This window comes from Trematomus bernacchii, unplaced genomic scaffold (assembly GCF_902827165.1).
Source record: "Trematomus bernacchii unplaced genomic scaffold, fTreBer1.1, whole genome shotgun sequence".
Lineage (NCBI taxonomy): Eukaryota > Metazoa > Chordata > Actinopteri > Perciformes > Nototheniidae > Trematomus > Trematomus bernacchii.
In genome coordinates this window covers 14,707,938-14,724,792 of record NW_022987739.1, presented here as the reverse complement: position 1 = coordinate 14,724,792, position 16,855 = coordinate 14,707,938, and the positions used below count along the sequence as shown (strand labels likewise).

The 16,855-nt window shown below is 39.2% G+C and overlaps 1 protein-coding gene across 1 annotated transcript in view; it reads right to left on the bottom strand.

Annotated features, from left to right (window-relative positions):
* pde4ba (phosphodiesterase 4B, cAMP-specific a) overlaps window positions 1–16,855 on the bottom strand; it is a 142,425-nt gene that overhangs the window by 114,022 nt on the left and 11,548 nt on the right. Inside the window, exon 2 of the mRNA XM_034146456.1 lies at window positions 8,670–8,902. Within this exon, the coding sequence (XP_034002347.1) occupies window positions 8,670–8,902 (233 nt within the window). The remainder of the gene's footprint in view (window positions 1–8,669; window positions 8,903–16,855) is intronic.

The following is a 16,855-nucleotide window of genomic DNA, read 5'->3' as shown; positions in this document are numbered from 1 at the left end:
CTTTAGTGAGGCAGGCAACTGGTGAGTGCAGGCCAAGAAAAAAAATTGCAATTTGGATGGGCGATAAAGGCAAACAGCGTAATGCGCATCAGTGAGGAAAAACATACACACTGCAACAAAGGTCAAGTCATTCAAATAAACAGTCTAAAGCATGCTACTGACTGAGCCTGTTGTCTCTTTGCAGTAAGAATGAAACCACAAATAACTTATTACATACCGTTTTTTCGATCACACACACACACACACACACACACACACACACACACACACACACACACACACACACACACACACACACACACACACACACACACACACACACACACACACACACACACACACACACACACACACACACACACACACACACACACACACACACACACACACACACACACACACACACACACACACACACCACACACACACACACACACACACACACACACACACACACACACACACACACCACACACACACACACACACACACACACACACACACACACACACACACACACACCACACTTTAGCCATCCATAATTCTGTCTGAGTAGAAGCAATTAAACCATGAGATTGCCTCAGTATGTAGAGAAAGAAAGAAATAATTGATAGAGGCATTTCAGATACACATCCTCACACAGAGGGCCACACTGAGTGATGAAAAGGAGAGAGAATAAGAAGAGCAATGCCTTAAAGGTAGAGAAATGGGAGTATAAGGGAGACAAATCCAAAAGGAACATCAGAAGAGGTAGAATGGCAGCATGACGAATATTGGAAATGTGAGCACTTGCTCGTCTGCTCTGTGGACTGATTTGTTTTGGTTGTGAGTCACTGATGCTTCGGAGCCATCTAAGCATGGAGAGCTTTCTCACTAAATGCTTGCCAATAAAACCTTTGAAAAATAGTCTTACCCAGGATTTTTATAAAGAAGAATATACTTGTAGTAATATGTGTCAAAGGGGCACAGCACACTGTGTGTCAGTTAGTGGTTAAAAGTCGGACAACGATGCATGGCATTCCCTGGCTCAGCTATTCAAAGTACAATCACAAAATACAACAGTGGACATAGGGTTACAAATAACCATCCTGTAGTTTTCTTACTGACTAATACATCCCAGGAGCATCCAATACGATATGTGAGCTGTCTGCACAGCGTGTGCAAAACTTATGAGAAACTAGAACATTCATTCACTTTTATATTGAACAATGTCAAACAAAGGAAGCCTACTTCACACTAACTTTGGAGATTTGCAAAGAAGGCCCAAAACAACGATGCTAGTGAGGAATCTGGTGTGTTTAGTAACAACAATAACTGGAGAATGAACAGTTAGTATAAGTAAGAGTCTTGTTGCTAGCACTAGTAGTAGATACATGTTCGACTGTAGATTAACTGTTGAATCTAAGGTCTCAATGGAAAAAGCAGCTCAAGAGACGATGATGAACAGGTGTGGCACAGGGCTGTGGTACAATCCACTGCAACTTCAAGTGATCTCCCCCATAACTAAACACATGCACAATGAAGAGAGAAGAATCTGTGGATGTTGTAAGCAATTGTTGAATGCCTTGTGGGCAAAGAAGCAAAGGCTTTGCTTGATTGCAAGTAAAGGATGAGCATTCATCAGAGAAAAGTATTATTGGTACGTAGAGTGAATTGCTGTGTACAAAAGCACACAGAAATAGCAGAAATTAAAAGTGGCAGTAAAGCATAGCTCATTTAAAGGAAGGCTGGCTTACACACAAATAAGAATCTTCGTAAAACCTAATGATTAAAATGGGTTGCCAGTCACCACTGAGCACATTTACAAACATTGCTTCAGATCAGAGCCAAAGAAACAAAGGCAACACTTGTTACTAATGCCAAATCATGTGATGCTCTCATTAGCATCACTATGTCCAGTGATAGAAAACTGACACTAAGAAAACACTTCATAAAATTAATCAAGGATGACCAAATTCGTACTATTTCTCAATCTGCTTGAAAGAAAATAGAGCTGATGCGTTAGAAGTAAGACAAATGAACACAAAACACCTACAAAAAATGTGAAATACTATTGCTAGCTCTTGACATTAGCAAGATGTCTGACAAAAGATGAATGACAAAGCACACAGAAGAGACGCGGCAGAAAAACCACCGTTATAAATCCATTTTATAAGTGATGTTAGATTGAAAGGGATTGAATTAGAGTGACTGGGCCATTTCATTCCGCATTAAAGTCCGGATTTTACACCCTGAAGAGCTTGAATGAAAGCACACAATGCACGGTCACAGAACAGGAAGAACAGAGATCTAAAAAGGAGCGCTGGCAGCCCTTCACTGGTGGGCTGTGTTCCTTGAACAAGTGGATACTAATAATGGTGTCTGCTGAAATGGAGACTGATACAAAGGCTACATTTATTATAGGCATCTGACCCATTTCTGAAAATGATTTAAACTAAATGATCAGTGAATTATTAAATTATGAGATTGAAAGGAATGTGCTGTTGAACACTGAACACAAAGTATGACAGGTTGAAATATTCAACAAATGGGGGCGCTGTGATGTGTTTTTCAGCTTGGCTGTGGAGAGTCTTGTTTAAAGGTCACCTATTGTGCAAAATCCACTTTTCATGTCTTTTATACCTAAACATGTGTTCCCCCCTCTGTGTAAAGAGATTCTGAAAGTTTCAGGAACAAATATTTGTTTACTTTTTTTCCTGATCCATTTATATAAAAACCTGTCTGAAAATGAGCTGATCAGATTTTAACCACTTTGTGATGTCATAACGATTTTTTGGCTTGTGTAACCATTAGCCAATAACCAACCAATGTAATGGGAAGAAGATGGGCAAATGTGTTTTTTTATCATGAGTGTGTATGTCATATAGCGATGATATAGACCTTGTGTATGTGATGGGTTTAGGTTCGTTAATGAGAATCCTATGAGTAGCATCTCTTGCTACAAAACAACATCTATTCCTCATTTCCAAGCTACATCTCTCAGATAAGTGCAAACATAATGCATTGTGGTTAGACATTAATACACCTGCACTCCTTCACAAAGGTTCATACAATAACTCTAAAACTCAAAGAGAAATCAGGTATTAAACATTGCCTTGAATAAGATGAAAAGAGGCTGCACAATATGACAAATGCAAATATAAACAAAGGATCAAAGTCAATGGTGATATGAATAAAACACAACAGAGAACAAAAGGGGTTACGTGTGGTCTGTGGAATAATCTGTGATATCCGTAAAGATGAACGAGGGCTTCAAGATTTCAAGGTGACCTTGTTACATTTCCTTTGTGTACAATCCTAGAGAACAGAAAAGGAGTGGTGTTCGCTACAGACTTCTCCCAAGGCTGGTGAAGTATTTTATATCATGTAGACAGTTATCCTATTAACATCCCTGTCAACTCCAAACCTAACAGACAAAACTACTCATAGGTTTAATTCACACTCACACATGAGAAGATTGCTATGCAACACAAACTGACAACCAGGAGAGTAGACAAATTAAATACAGATTAAAAACAGATTATTTTTCCTCTGAACCAAAACTCTCCCAAAGCCGATGAAACTGTTGCGGACACGACTGCTCGTTCTTAAGCTTTAGCATAAAACTGGATCATATTTGCCCATTCAATGTTCCACTATGCTGTATAATCATGCAAAAATGATGTTGAAATATTAGAAGCATGTTGACTGTTGGTGTTCGTTGAAGTTGAATTGCAGCAAGAGCACTTCTTATTTTCCAATGCGTCCAAATTAAAGTCGTTGACATGTGTCCAAAACACCAAGATAATCTGCTGATATCCAAAGTAGGTATGTTTGAATCCAAATAGCTAAATCTCAGTGAAATACAATATATGTGAATTATTTGCCTGCCTTTGTCTCTGCCTGTGCGTGCTAAAATGAAAAATGTAAGATCCAATTTTGGCTCACTGGCTGTGTGGATTACTCACACAAACACCAAATCTGTCTGGAACACCAGCGGAGAGGGCAGTGCTCGACAACACACCACAAAAAGAAAGTACACCGAGTGCAGACGAGCCATAATCTGAACGCTGTCATCACGACCCAGGGTGAGGAGCACGCTGAAATCGATAAATGTTAAGAAGCTTAACCTGAACACATACTAAGGTATAGTATCATTTTTTTTTTTTTTTTTTTTTTACTCCTTTGTTTTCAAAATATGTTTTAAAGAAATCTCTGTGAAATTCAATAAAACTAGAAATGAATAGGAAATCAAACCGCACAATAAGGTTTTTACTTGTTTCCTGACACAGCTTAGACACCACTCCACTTTTGCAGAGTGTGTGTAAGTCAATCATCACTGGTAGGTTTGCTGTAGTGTGTCGTTATCTGAAGCCCTTCAGCCGATAGAGCATGATCATGTTGCACAAGTAAAAGGATTTAGTTTATGGAGATAAGCCGTAGGTGGTGCCAATTTCATTGCTGAAAAAAAGGGGGGCTACAAGATTACTGATTCAAAGAGCACCAGCCTTACCTAAAATGGTGAAAAGCAATGTACAATGAAAATATTAATATTAATATTAATATTAAGTTTGTTTCATGTCTTATTATAAGGAACATTACTGAACATCAAATCTCTGTGTAGCAATGAGTATACGATTTATTTATGTTTCCGTTCCAACCAATTTAATGTGCAAATCGTAAAAGTGGATGAAATCGCACCTACAGTATAACCTGCACATGCCAAAGACACCTGTTAATAAACACACATGTATCCAGTTTATTCACCAGTCCCTGACTCAGTTATTGCCACTTATTTACAGGTTTCTTCTGCACCATACTGGCTTTTCTCAGGCGGTGGCACAAGCACACCCAGCCACGCACACAATCCATGAGGCACAGTGAAACAATTGTGTGCATCAGCAGGAAAAATAATTGAATCCCAAAATAACTTCTTGCTCCCTCCGCCTCCTTCCAAACATTGATTTAAGCACCTAAATAAGTACAAGGGAAAGAGGGGACTGAGAGGAGACGAGGAGCTGAGCTGATGACGGGTACTTTAATTGTGCCGCAGACATATTTAGACATGCATATAATACACAGGCACACACAGACAGATACACAGGCACACACACACAGATACACACGCACACACAGATACACACGCACAGACAGATACACACGCACACACAGACAGATACACACGCACACAGGCAGATACACACACACACACACAGGCAGATACACACACACACACACAGGCAGATACACACACACACACACAGGCAGATATACACACACACACACACACACACACACACACACACACACACACACACACACACACACACACACACACACACACACACACACACACACACACACACACCACACACACACACACACACACACACACACACACACACACACACACACACACACACACACACACACACACACACACACAACCACACACACACACACACACACCACACATCACACACTTCTAGGGAAGGGAGCAATTCCCTAGACTTTAGGTTTAGGACCTTCAGGAAGTTTCTGCTGACCCTGACATATAGCAGCAGTGTTGCCTGGAGGAGACGTAGTGTGATAGCTTTTTTTAAAGAGAGGAAGGCCAAGAGGGAAAAGTACATGTGGGGAAACATGTCTGCCTCCACCACCAGGGTTACTGACGACTGACACACAGCTCGTCTGCTATAAACTCTGCATTTGCCCAAGCGGACTGAACAGCCACCAACAAACATGCTGTTAAAAAAAAAAAAAATTCATTTTATGATTTTATATATATATAAAAAGGTTATATATTCAAATTACTGCCACAAGCCAACACAAGAAAAGTTTCCGTGCCTCCATGTCTCTGGAAGTGTATTATTCCCCTACCATGCATGCCGTAGCAGATTTTACTTGCATCATTTTCACACTCATCAACCCATTCAGTAACCCTCAGTGTGGAAGCATCTACTCTTCGACTTAGCTTGTTCCTTTAATCTGTCACCAGTGTGTTTGTGTGAATGTGTGTGTAAGCTTGTCCAGTCAACCGTGCACACACTGCTCCCTTCTGGTAGCAATTGAAATTTCAGATCTTCAAACATTCACTCAATAAGCTGTTCAATGTGATTCATCAGAGAACGTTATGTTATGAAGGTGTTTTTTAAGTGTGCTCATTATTTATTTCCATAATAGGTCCTGTATTGCAAAAATACGCAATGATTAGTCAATAAGTAGATTAAATAAAACGTGATCATGTATCCCCTTTGTTGACATATATATATATGTATATTTAAAAAGGTCACCAGATGTCTATACAGGACACATGAACACCCATAAACTTAAGTGCAGCACCAATCAGGACTGATGAGCACCAATCTTCCCTGCAGTCCTTATTCATCTCACTGTAAGAAATTAATCACCTGACTACTCTATTTAAAGTGTTCCTCAAGTGACTCTGGTCCAATCAGGAGTGATTAGCTAGTTTTGTAAAAGCATGTCTGAATTTGACACGACTGGACAACTGGCTGACTGCTCAGAAACGGCCACTTGCTGTTTGTGTTTGTGTATGTGTTATCTGAAACTGATACATGGTACCTGTTGCTGTGTGTGTATGTGTATGTGTGCGTGTGCGTGTGCGTGTGCGTGAGGCATGCTGCATAAATAATGAAGCAAGGCAATGTAATCAACAACAGGCTTAGTGCTACATGGCAGCTCAGTCACAAATGCAGAGAGGGCTTCTAACACATTTTCTGAAGCTGAGTCTTTGCTTAGTATAACTGAGGGATCCTGTGGTTTGACAAATAACTTTCTCCAATGATTAGTACTTAAAATTCCATGTATGTAATTGGTGAACGTCAGCCTGTTAGTAGGTTTGGACAGGCATTCACCATTGACATCTCATATTCAGGTAATTTTTTCGGATGCTTCACAACCAAAAGAAAATCCACATTGCTCCATCAAAAACTGTAGAAAAGTCTCTATGCTCAAGCATAGAACAACAAGAAAGAGGCTTAACACACCTTATAGAACATAAGATGTCAGTGTTGTTCATACACTCATAACAAACAAGGTGTCAAAATATGTGGGGTTTATAAATGAAACTGCGCTACCTTATTGCAGCTATATTAGTATTAGTCTATGTGATGACCAGGTAACAAGACATTTTAACACAGAAATGCCAAACTACGTTGGAAATGATTGAGAAACAGTCAAAGCTTTACATAGTTTGTCCACCAGAGAGCACTAACAAGCTGATTCTTCAACTTTGACATTTCCTGCACAGTATGGTCCCCATTCAGAAAATATATCTAAAATATCAGATTTACAATTTTTCGCTTTTTTTTTATTATCAATTCCTAAGTATCAATATGAGTATGGGCTTAACAAAATCTAGTAGCAGTCTACATTGAGAAATTAAGCTCTTTTTCCCTGAAGGTTTATGTTTCATATCATAAAATATATTCTTTGTTTAAAACATAAGCTGAGGTAGTCTTTGTTTAAGGTGAGGTTGGCCAACTTTCACTACAAAATCACTTTTTTATACTTTGTATGATGACAATAAAGATATTCTGATTGTGTTTGTGCAGGACACTGTGGGACAAAAACTAACATTCAATGCTTTTTAAGTGTTGCATCTTTATTCATGTAAAAGAAATGCTACATTATCTAAAGCATATCCCTTTCCAGTTACAGAGAAAATCATCCTAATGTTTAGATTTCTCCAGGTGTTTGAATGTCTCTAGGTCAGGGGTCAGCAACCCGCGGCTCGTTAAGCCCTCTACTCTGGCTCCCTTGAGCTTAGACAAAAATAAGAAGGAAATAAAATAAAAATATTTGTAGGACTATTTATATTTTGTTGCACGGTTGAAAATGTTTCGTATCTTGTATTTTGAGGTGATACTTTGACACATAGGCTACATTTTTTTTTTCAAACGGTTTTAATTAGGTCAACTAAAATATGCGTCACATCCTGCTACGGTCCCGCACCAGCGCCTTTTCTTGCAGGCGAATAACCTGACCCCCGGCTCGACGAGCGAACTATGGATAAATCAAAGAAAATAAAAGTATCGGAGGAACACAGAGGATTTAATTCTGCGTGGACAGAGTTATCTGCTTTCACAGCAAACGATGCTGGCTTACCGGTATGTTTGATATGTGGAGAGAAGTTGTCAAAGGTGCTGCAGCCTTTACGTATCGAGGAAAAACACGGAAGAGGAAGACAGCTGACGATCTTCAGTCATAATTCAATCAGTTAACTATTTTTAGGGTGCAGCTTATTTATTTCAAAGTGGGCCCATTTTAATTATATTCATTTTCTTCAAATGTGCAGAGGACTCCCCAAGTGCTGTGTTGATTTATTTTAAAGTAGGCCTGTGTATTTTAATTATCCTTATAAGAGTTCTTTGTTTATTATTAGAGGTAAACAGTTTTCTATAATGTAATACATAATAAATGCAAAAAAACTGTAGTTTGTGTCTATGATGTAACAATATATACAACTTTAAAAGCTATCAAGCTATCAAATATGTTTTGCGGCTCCAGACAAAAAAAATTGGTGGAAAAGTGGACAAAATGGCTCTTTTGGTCAAAAAGGTTGCAGACCCCTGCTCTAGGTCGTTCAAATGTTTTCCTAAACAATGTGCTTCTGCTGCCATTGAGCATGTTTGTGTTTGTTGGATTTAATTTTTCTGTTCACTCACCATTCGGGATCAACCGGCGTGATATCTATCCTGGGAGGGGCTCCAAAGGGCAAAGATGTTGGCCTCGCTATGATTTCTTCATCAGGTGTCCTTGACCCCTGACGCCATGACAACGGGGGTAACTGCAGGTTGCCTGAGAAACGGCGTCGGCCACGGCGCAGGTCAACACCCAGCGTGTACGACGGAGAGGTGAAAGACTCACTGAAGCAGCAATCTGGAGGCTCTTTGCAGTCCTGACAAGAGAGGGAAAATAAGTGTATACAATTAAAGAACACACTTATTTTCAGTGAAAGCCAAAGAGAAGTGGGAAGTATGATAATGGAAATAGTAGAACATTAAACCAATAATGAAGAACTCAACTCAAAGTTAATACTGTGTTTAATTACAACTCCTAACTTTTTTCTCGAGCTTTGTAACCGTTTGCCCACTAAGGGGCGCCACAGGCTTGTTTCTGACTACAGATGGTGTTGTATACGCACTACTCCTCAGTTTCTTGTGACCTATAACAACATATTTATAAGGCTGACACCTCTTCGTCTCAGATGAAATCATTTAGGAGGGCAGAAAAAATACTACACAACCCAAATGTACTTAGACTAGTTGAGTCTTTAAAAATATCACAAGAAAAATGCAGTCTTCAAACCTTTGATGGTTCACATTATGACTTAAACAAATGTAAAAACAAGATCTGCTAAAAATAATTTCGCTGTACAGTACGGCTGCATGAATCCCACATGAGTCGAGTCTTCTCTCTTCACACCCAGATCCCCTCTCTGAAGCCTCCTCTGGCTTCCCCTTCATTTACTACCCTGATTTGTCTCGTTAGTGTGAGCTGTCTCTAGCACACTGATTGCATTGTATAAATAACATGTTTATTTCTCAGCTGCTCTCTCGAATTTACATGGAAGTCTGAAGGGCATGATGCATCTTTATCTCGACTGTATCATCAGCTTATGTTTATAGTTCTCAAAACCTGTGCAACATTTATTGAGACAAAAATCATTCTCAGTTTGACAACGATTATAAAAAAACATCTTTACACACTCAACAAGAAATGAAAGATCTCACCTCCTTTTATCCACAGTGACAATGTTGTTTTTCTTACAATCAATGCAATTTTCCTTTTTTAAATCATGGTTATTTAAAAATCAGTTTTCGTAATATAGAGACAAGACCGCTCGCTGGAGCTAATCCCATGTGTGATTTGGTGAGAGAAAATAACACATAGACAACCAGTCACACTCAACATCACACGTTAGCTAACTGGATGTATGCCAGTTAACCTCAACCTGCATGAAACCTAAGGCACAGGGAGAACTTGCACGTTTAAAACGTATAACTTCCTTGCTCTGAGTCCAGTGGTTATATTTCATAATGAAAATAATTGCCGTTCTAAATTAGAGCCATTGTCACTTGATCAACAAACTCACCTCCTTGCCGATGGTGTAGAGAGCTTCATACAGTAAATAACTGAGGGGGTGTTTTACTAGTCTAGTCAAAGTTGGCTGAGTTGAACAACAAATCGTTTTTACAGTTTCTTTATTTTCAAGCCTGAATCCTACTGTGTCTTCAGTAGTAAACACTTATTCGAGTAAACACAGACTCCCACTCTTAGTCCCTCAGCAGCTCTTCTTGGCCTTGTTGCCTTCTCCCACCTACTCACAGCTTCTGTGTTTTACCAAGCTAAACAATGCCAGTGATCGGGGTAGAACTCAATTCATTCTTTCTTCATGAGACAAAGTGAAGCTGACTTTCTGCTACGTGGGTGGTGGCTTTCTTTTCTGTTTAATATATGGTAAACAAGGTTACCGAATACTTGACTCAACTTGCATGTTTGTGGTAGCAGAAACAACATATACATTTGTGGACTTGCTGTATTGTTAAAAAACTCTAGCCATTTATTGCCCAATTTGATTTAAAACAAACTACTAGCATGTGCTTTCCTCCAATAGCCCAAACACTCAACTGTATAAATCCAATGTTAGATAAGTGTAGGAGCTGACCTGATACCATAGACCAATTTGCATGGATTTACATGTTCCTAGCATTACTTAAACACTATACAGTATACTTTCAGCATGATTACTAAGAATTATTCTAAGCTTGATGGCACACCTGTCAATTCTTGTCATTCCTTGCTTTGTATTTAGAGAAGAATCTAAATTTCACAGTCAATAATAAATGTCATACTGTAATTTTCATTATTGCTCATTCCTTTGTTATGAAGGTGAGATACAACACATCTGAGAGATAAATCTGCTTGGCAACTGCTTTTCAGATGCGTATATAAATACATGAAAAAAAACTGAAAAATAATTAAATGCTCTAAGAAGCTGTGGAAACATCATTTATGAAATTAAAATAGGCTCTGCCACAGTGCCCACTTCATTTAAAAAAGCACAGGGAACAGAAAGAAACACAGACACGTGTTCTGCGAGATGGAGAGTCGTGAGTAAGGAAGAATGGACAACAATACATTTATATTATAAGTGAGGTTGGTGATGAATACAATAGAGCCAGCAGAGACAGAAAGAAACACAATCACACTCAACACAGAGGGAATAACAGAGCAAATGAGGACATGTGTACAAACAAACACACAGATGGAGCTTAAGACTTAGTGAATCTCAAATCAGATGATGCCCTTAAAGTAGAACCGAAATTCAGACCGAGGACATGCCAATTGCCTGCCAATGTGTAAGCAATTTGTAACTAATAAAATGGCTTCAAAGAAATAACACTTTTCATATTTTCAAGGCTATAGTGTTATTGCTGTCATTCCATTTGCCCTTCGCTGATATTAGTAACTTCTAGATTTGTTGCAAAAACCTAACTACATGATAATGCATGAAAGTATTACTTTTAAGGACATCAAGGAAAAGGAGTAAAAGCTCACTCGAAATGTGAGTCATTTTTCTTTTTCTTCAGCGTTGCAAGATATCAGAACATTTCTTCAACTGAGAGAAGAAAGAGACGGAAGTATACGTGAATGGAAAGTCTTTTACCAATTTAAATGGTCTGACTGACAGAAAGCTGTGACAAGGCTTTTAATCACCTAATATTTTATAAAAAAAGAAAGATCAAGAAAGTCAAGGCAGAAGATGCAATGATATGACTACTTGAGGCGTGTGTACTTAAGACCTATACTTTTATTTTCTTACACCAGATCGGCTTTCATCAGCTATTCGCAAATCTATTCGCAAATCTATTAAGTTTTGCATTCAAATCCTTACTAGGTTATTAATAGCTAAAGCTAAGATTACCATGTTGAATCTAAACATACTACTAGGTTTAAATACATTATAGTTTTAAGCTTTTCTTAGAGGTGGTTTTAGACAAACACACTCATCCTGTTCTTTTAAAGAAATCAATTTAAATGAGATATAAGAACCATTATGATAATGAAAAATGTTTGCACAGTAAAAACTGAGGTGCGACTTGTGCTAAGACTCTTGTTCCTTTAATGTGTGCTCCCTGCTATCCTTAGATGACTCTTAACTGCTGTGATGCCCTTTACAGTATGTGCATGTGAGGGGTGTGTTTGTTTTTGTGGGTCTGGAAAAGGATGGGAAATGTGTAAAAGTCCATTAGCCTATTTGCAACAGCAAACCCAAGCAGTGTCATCCGAGGACAATTAAGGACTCATTAATCTAAAGGCCCAGACACACCAGGCCGATATCGGCCGTCTGGCGATGAAGCGTGCCCTGTCGCCCAAAGTCAATTTGGTGTGTCCCGAACCCTGGGCCGTGACACGCCTTATTTGGCCTTTCACGGTCGACACAAGCTATCGGGCCAAGAAACCACTCTGATCAGCTGTTCAGCTAGCAAATGAGAAGCGAAACGGAAGTGAGGGACGTAAACAAACGATTTAAGAAGGCACAGGACAGCAGCTAAACCCCAGCAGGTGATACTTAAAGACATCAAACATAGCCCTTAAATGTCCTCTCTTACCTCCCACACATAGCAGGGACATCTCTGATATCGGCGGGAGCGTCCCCGGCTGTCCTCTGCTGAGAGCTCCGTGATTTGTTTGGTCAAGTCCGGTTTTTCATCTCATCGGTTTATTTGTCAGTATAAAGTTGCAGGATTAGTCTCAAGTACCTCAACATTGTCCTTAAGTACAGTGTCTAAGTAAATGAGATACTGTCTACTGCTGTTCATTTACCTATTGTGAGTCGCCTCGGATAAAAGCATCACATGGAAATGTAAATTTAGCAAGAAGTGGCCATTATTACATTACATACATTACTACATTGCTGACTCAATAAACTACACACCCGCCAGAACACTGCGATCATCAGATGCAGGTCTATTAACTGTGATTTTATAGTATGTCTGCACTTTATGTGCTCATTTCATCATTCATGTATTTTTATATTCTAAAACATGTTTTCGATGGACGAGAGTGAAAATGGAACGCACACGCTATTTGTTTGTTTATATCAGTCTGTTCTTCTTCTCTGTCTTCCGGTTGTTGCCTATTTTGAATGACGAATACACACTACCGCCGCCTGCTGGTAAGGAGAGTTATTGCCACTCACGCATGCGCAGTTCGTACGTGCTCAGCTGAAGTCTTTGCGGTGTGTTCCAGTGCGACACATGGCCAAGACGCAGGAGAACTCGCCGATGCAACTGTCGGTGTCGGTGAGTTCTCTGGTGACGGCCTGGTGTGTCAGGGCCTACACACATCAACAAAATAAGAAGACTTTTCATAATGCACACACACCGAACAACACAGGTCCCCAGTCCTCAGCTGCTAGATAAGATTAATACGAAGACTATAATGTCCCTTTGCAGACTTGTCAACACTTAATTTATCTTCAGGCCATACAGCACACAGCCTTTTGAGAGTGTACTCACCTGAAAAGCATTGGTCATTTGTTCAAACACCAACCTTCCCTGGCCTTTTGCTGTCATGTGATTTATGACTGTCCTCTACAGTTAGACCAACACGTGTTGAAGTCACCTACGTTTATAAGTAATAAAGTAGAGAGAGGTGGGATGTCTTTATACAGAGGCAAAAACAGGAGACTATTATTCATGTACCGTCTCATATGAAGAGTTCTGTTTTTCTTACATTAAGATGATTTCTCTCCAACCATAGCCGAGTAGTTTGGGATGCATAATGAAAACACAAACTAACAAATGCATACTTTAAAAACAGAGCAGTTTTTTCAAATGATTACAAGGACTTATTGCAGATGGGAGCTTTCTATGGGGTGTACAAGCTGAATGGTTGAAGGGATAGTTTGGATGTTCTATCGGGTACCTATTCATAGTACAGGGAGGTGTGTGGCGCAGTGGATAGAGCCTTGTTATGGGGATCAGCAGGTCGTTGTGTCCCTGGGCAAGACACTTCACCCCAAATTGATCCACAGTATTGACTATTTAAGACTCTTTGGATAAAAACGTCTAACAAGTAACATGTAATGTAATGTAATAGTGTATTACCAACAAGTGTGAGAAGGAGAGCAAATTTAAAACCTTTACACCTTGGTTCTCTCCATTTTGTTGTAGCGATATGAAAATCCCCACCTGCATGTTGACAGTATTGATTCCTTAAGTCTGTAGTTTGTGAAACGCTGGCTGTAAATGTCATTGGTACACTGTTGATCCAAGACAGAAATGCTCAGTAAGCAATGGAATATGTTTACTGCTTATGATATGACTTCTAGCATATAAAAACACCACATGTCAACAGGGTTAATAACGTTTTATTGGAGAGAGTCTATAGGAACATTATAAATGTTTACATGCCCTCGACTCTGTGATGTCACGCACTTTAACTCTTAACATGACGTCCCATACACACCAATGTTAACTCTGTAAAGGTCATTTCTAAGACCAAGAAAAGTTGAATATTTAAACAAGTAATTTAATTATTGGCAGAATGTCTGAGAGATGTGAAACATTTTAAGTTTGAATAGAGTTTCTAGACGAAAGCATAAGTTGTATTTTTTTAAGCAAAAAAAAAGAAAGTTGAAACATTTCTCAACTTGACGTCCAATCATTTATCAATCAATGTTTATTTATATAGCCCAATATCACAAATGTTACATTTGTCTCAGTGGACTTCACAGTTTGTACAGAATATCAGTATGACAATACGACACCCTCTGTCCTTAGACCCTCGCATCGTACAAGGAAAAACTTCCGGAGAAAACCCACAGTTTAAAGGGGAACATGGGAGAAACCTCAGCGAGAGCAACAGAGGAGGGATCCCTCTCCCAGGACGGACAGACGTGCAATAGATGCCGTGTGCAAATTGAAAAGATAATACATTTACAACATAGGTAGTCCAAATGTTTGGAAATGCGTGTGTCTATAATAAGAAGATGAATCCACGAGGATATCCATCCAGGACTTATGATCCATTTAAATCCTTCCAGGCTTTCACATAACTCAATTAGCATACACAACTCAGGCTTTCTATGCAAGTATATTTGGGAGCTTTGGAAGGAGACAGACTTTGTCCAAACCCTCTTTAGAACAAAAACATAAAATCCTTTTGAGACCAATTTAGGATTAGAGAAAGTTAAGCCGCCAACTGTGAGAAACCTGTTTTTATTTCTCTCTCCCTCTTAGCTTAAATAGGCTGTAAAGCATATAAAGTGATAAGTATAATAATAATGTATCTCAGCACAGCCTTGACTGGCACAATTCCCATTTCTCAGCCGCCCACACCAACATCCAAATCCCTCTGCACTCTCACCACTTCGACACCAAGGCAACAACACAATAGGGAGGAAATTAGGAGATGAGCTTGGAAAACAACACCTGCTTCCCATCAGTTATAGAGGGGGAGGTATGAAGAGTGGGAGCAAGATGACAGATAGGAAAATAAGAGAGGATAACAGGAAAAAGAAGCAAGCAGCTGGGGCAGGGCACGATGACTTGCAGAGAAGGGTGAATAAAGCAGAGAGAAATGAATAAGAGAGGGAGATAGACGGAGATAAGAGGGTGAAAGGAAGAAGAGCGAGAGTGGGAGAAAGAGGAAGGGGGAGGCAAACATGCATCTTATATAGTACATACTGTGCATTGACAACACTTAGAACATGTTCTTTGAATGGATAAATAACACAAACATGATGATTGATGCTCTTAATTTGTCTGATCTATTTAAGAGAGTCATTTTTTTTTAATGGAGTTATTGTTATTAGCTTCCTCTTCGTCAGATTAAATAAATCATCAGACTTAAAAACAATTAAATATACAATAATATCATTATTGGATTTGAGAAACACAACAGAGACAGGATGGTGTCCTTTAAATAAAAAGGTAACTTTAGGACAAATGATTTTGACAGTGGCACAGGATATTAATAAAAATGTTTGGTGAATTATTATGCCACCTTTTTTTCTTTATCATCTTCTTGTATATATTGTATATATCCAGGGGTGCACATAACTTTCTTAGTGAGTTACTCAAATGAGTACCAGGAGACAATGTTTGGTACGCAAGGTTATGTGTTCAGCCCCTCTGTTTCGCGAACGTCGGCTGGGGGGGTGTGGCTGGGGGTGTGGTATAGAGTGGCGAAGTCACGCCCATCTACTTCCGGTCCATGGGACCTTATTTCGGAAAAATAATGTATTGAAGTCAATGGAGAGAGAAAACTTATCTTTCGATCCCGTTTGAATTGTGCCATGAATTACACATATGATGTTTGTCAATCTTAAAAAATCATTTCCATGTCAAAAAAGTCACAGTTTGTCGTAAAACTGTTGAAATATAAGACTATGAAAAATACGCAACTAGAAAGACTACAAATCCCAGAGTCGCGTAAGTGATATCACAATTGTTTTCCTCCACTAAAATAGAGATAGCTAAGATAAGATAACGCCATATAGATAGAATCTATCTATATGGCGCTGGCTAAGATAAGATAACTTTAACAAGATGCCTGTGTGCTTAGTACCAGGTTGTTATCATACCAGCAATGGGTCTTGCTCGTTCTTTTGCTTCCCGTCTGATGAAAGGACCAGGAGTGGCTTGATCAAGTTAGCTACCTAGCTAGTAGCTAGCACGTTAGTTAGCATTACAGCCTTGTCATTTTTATTAGCCTTAACATGAAGTAACATGAAGTAACCCAAAATGTTAAACAGTAAGAGTAGTAGTCATATTTCGTGAACCCTTTGAAGAGTACTGTCACCGGTGTGGTCATTCTATAATACACAATTTAAGCCCGG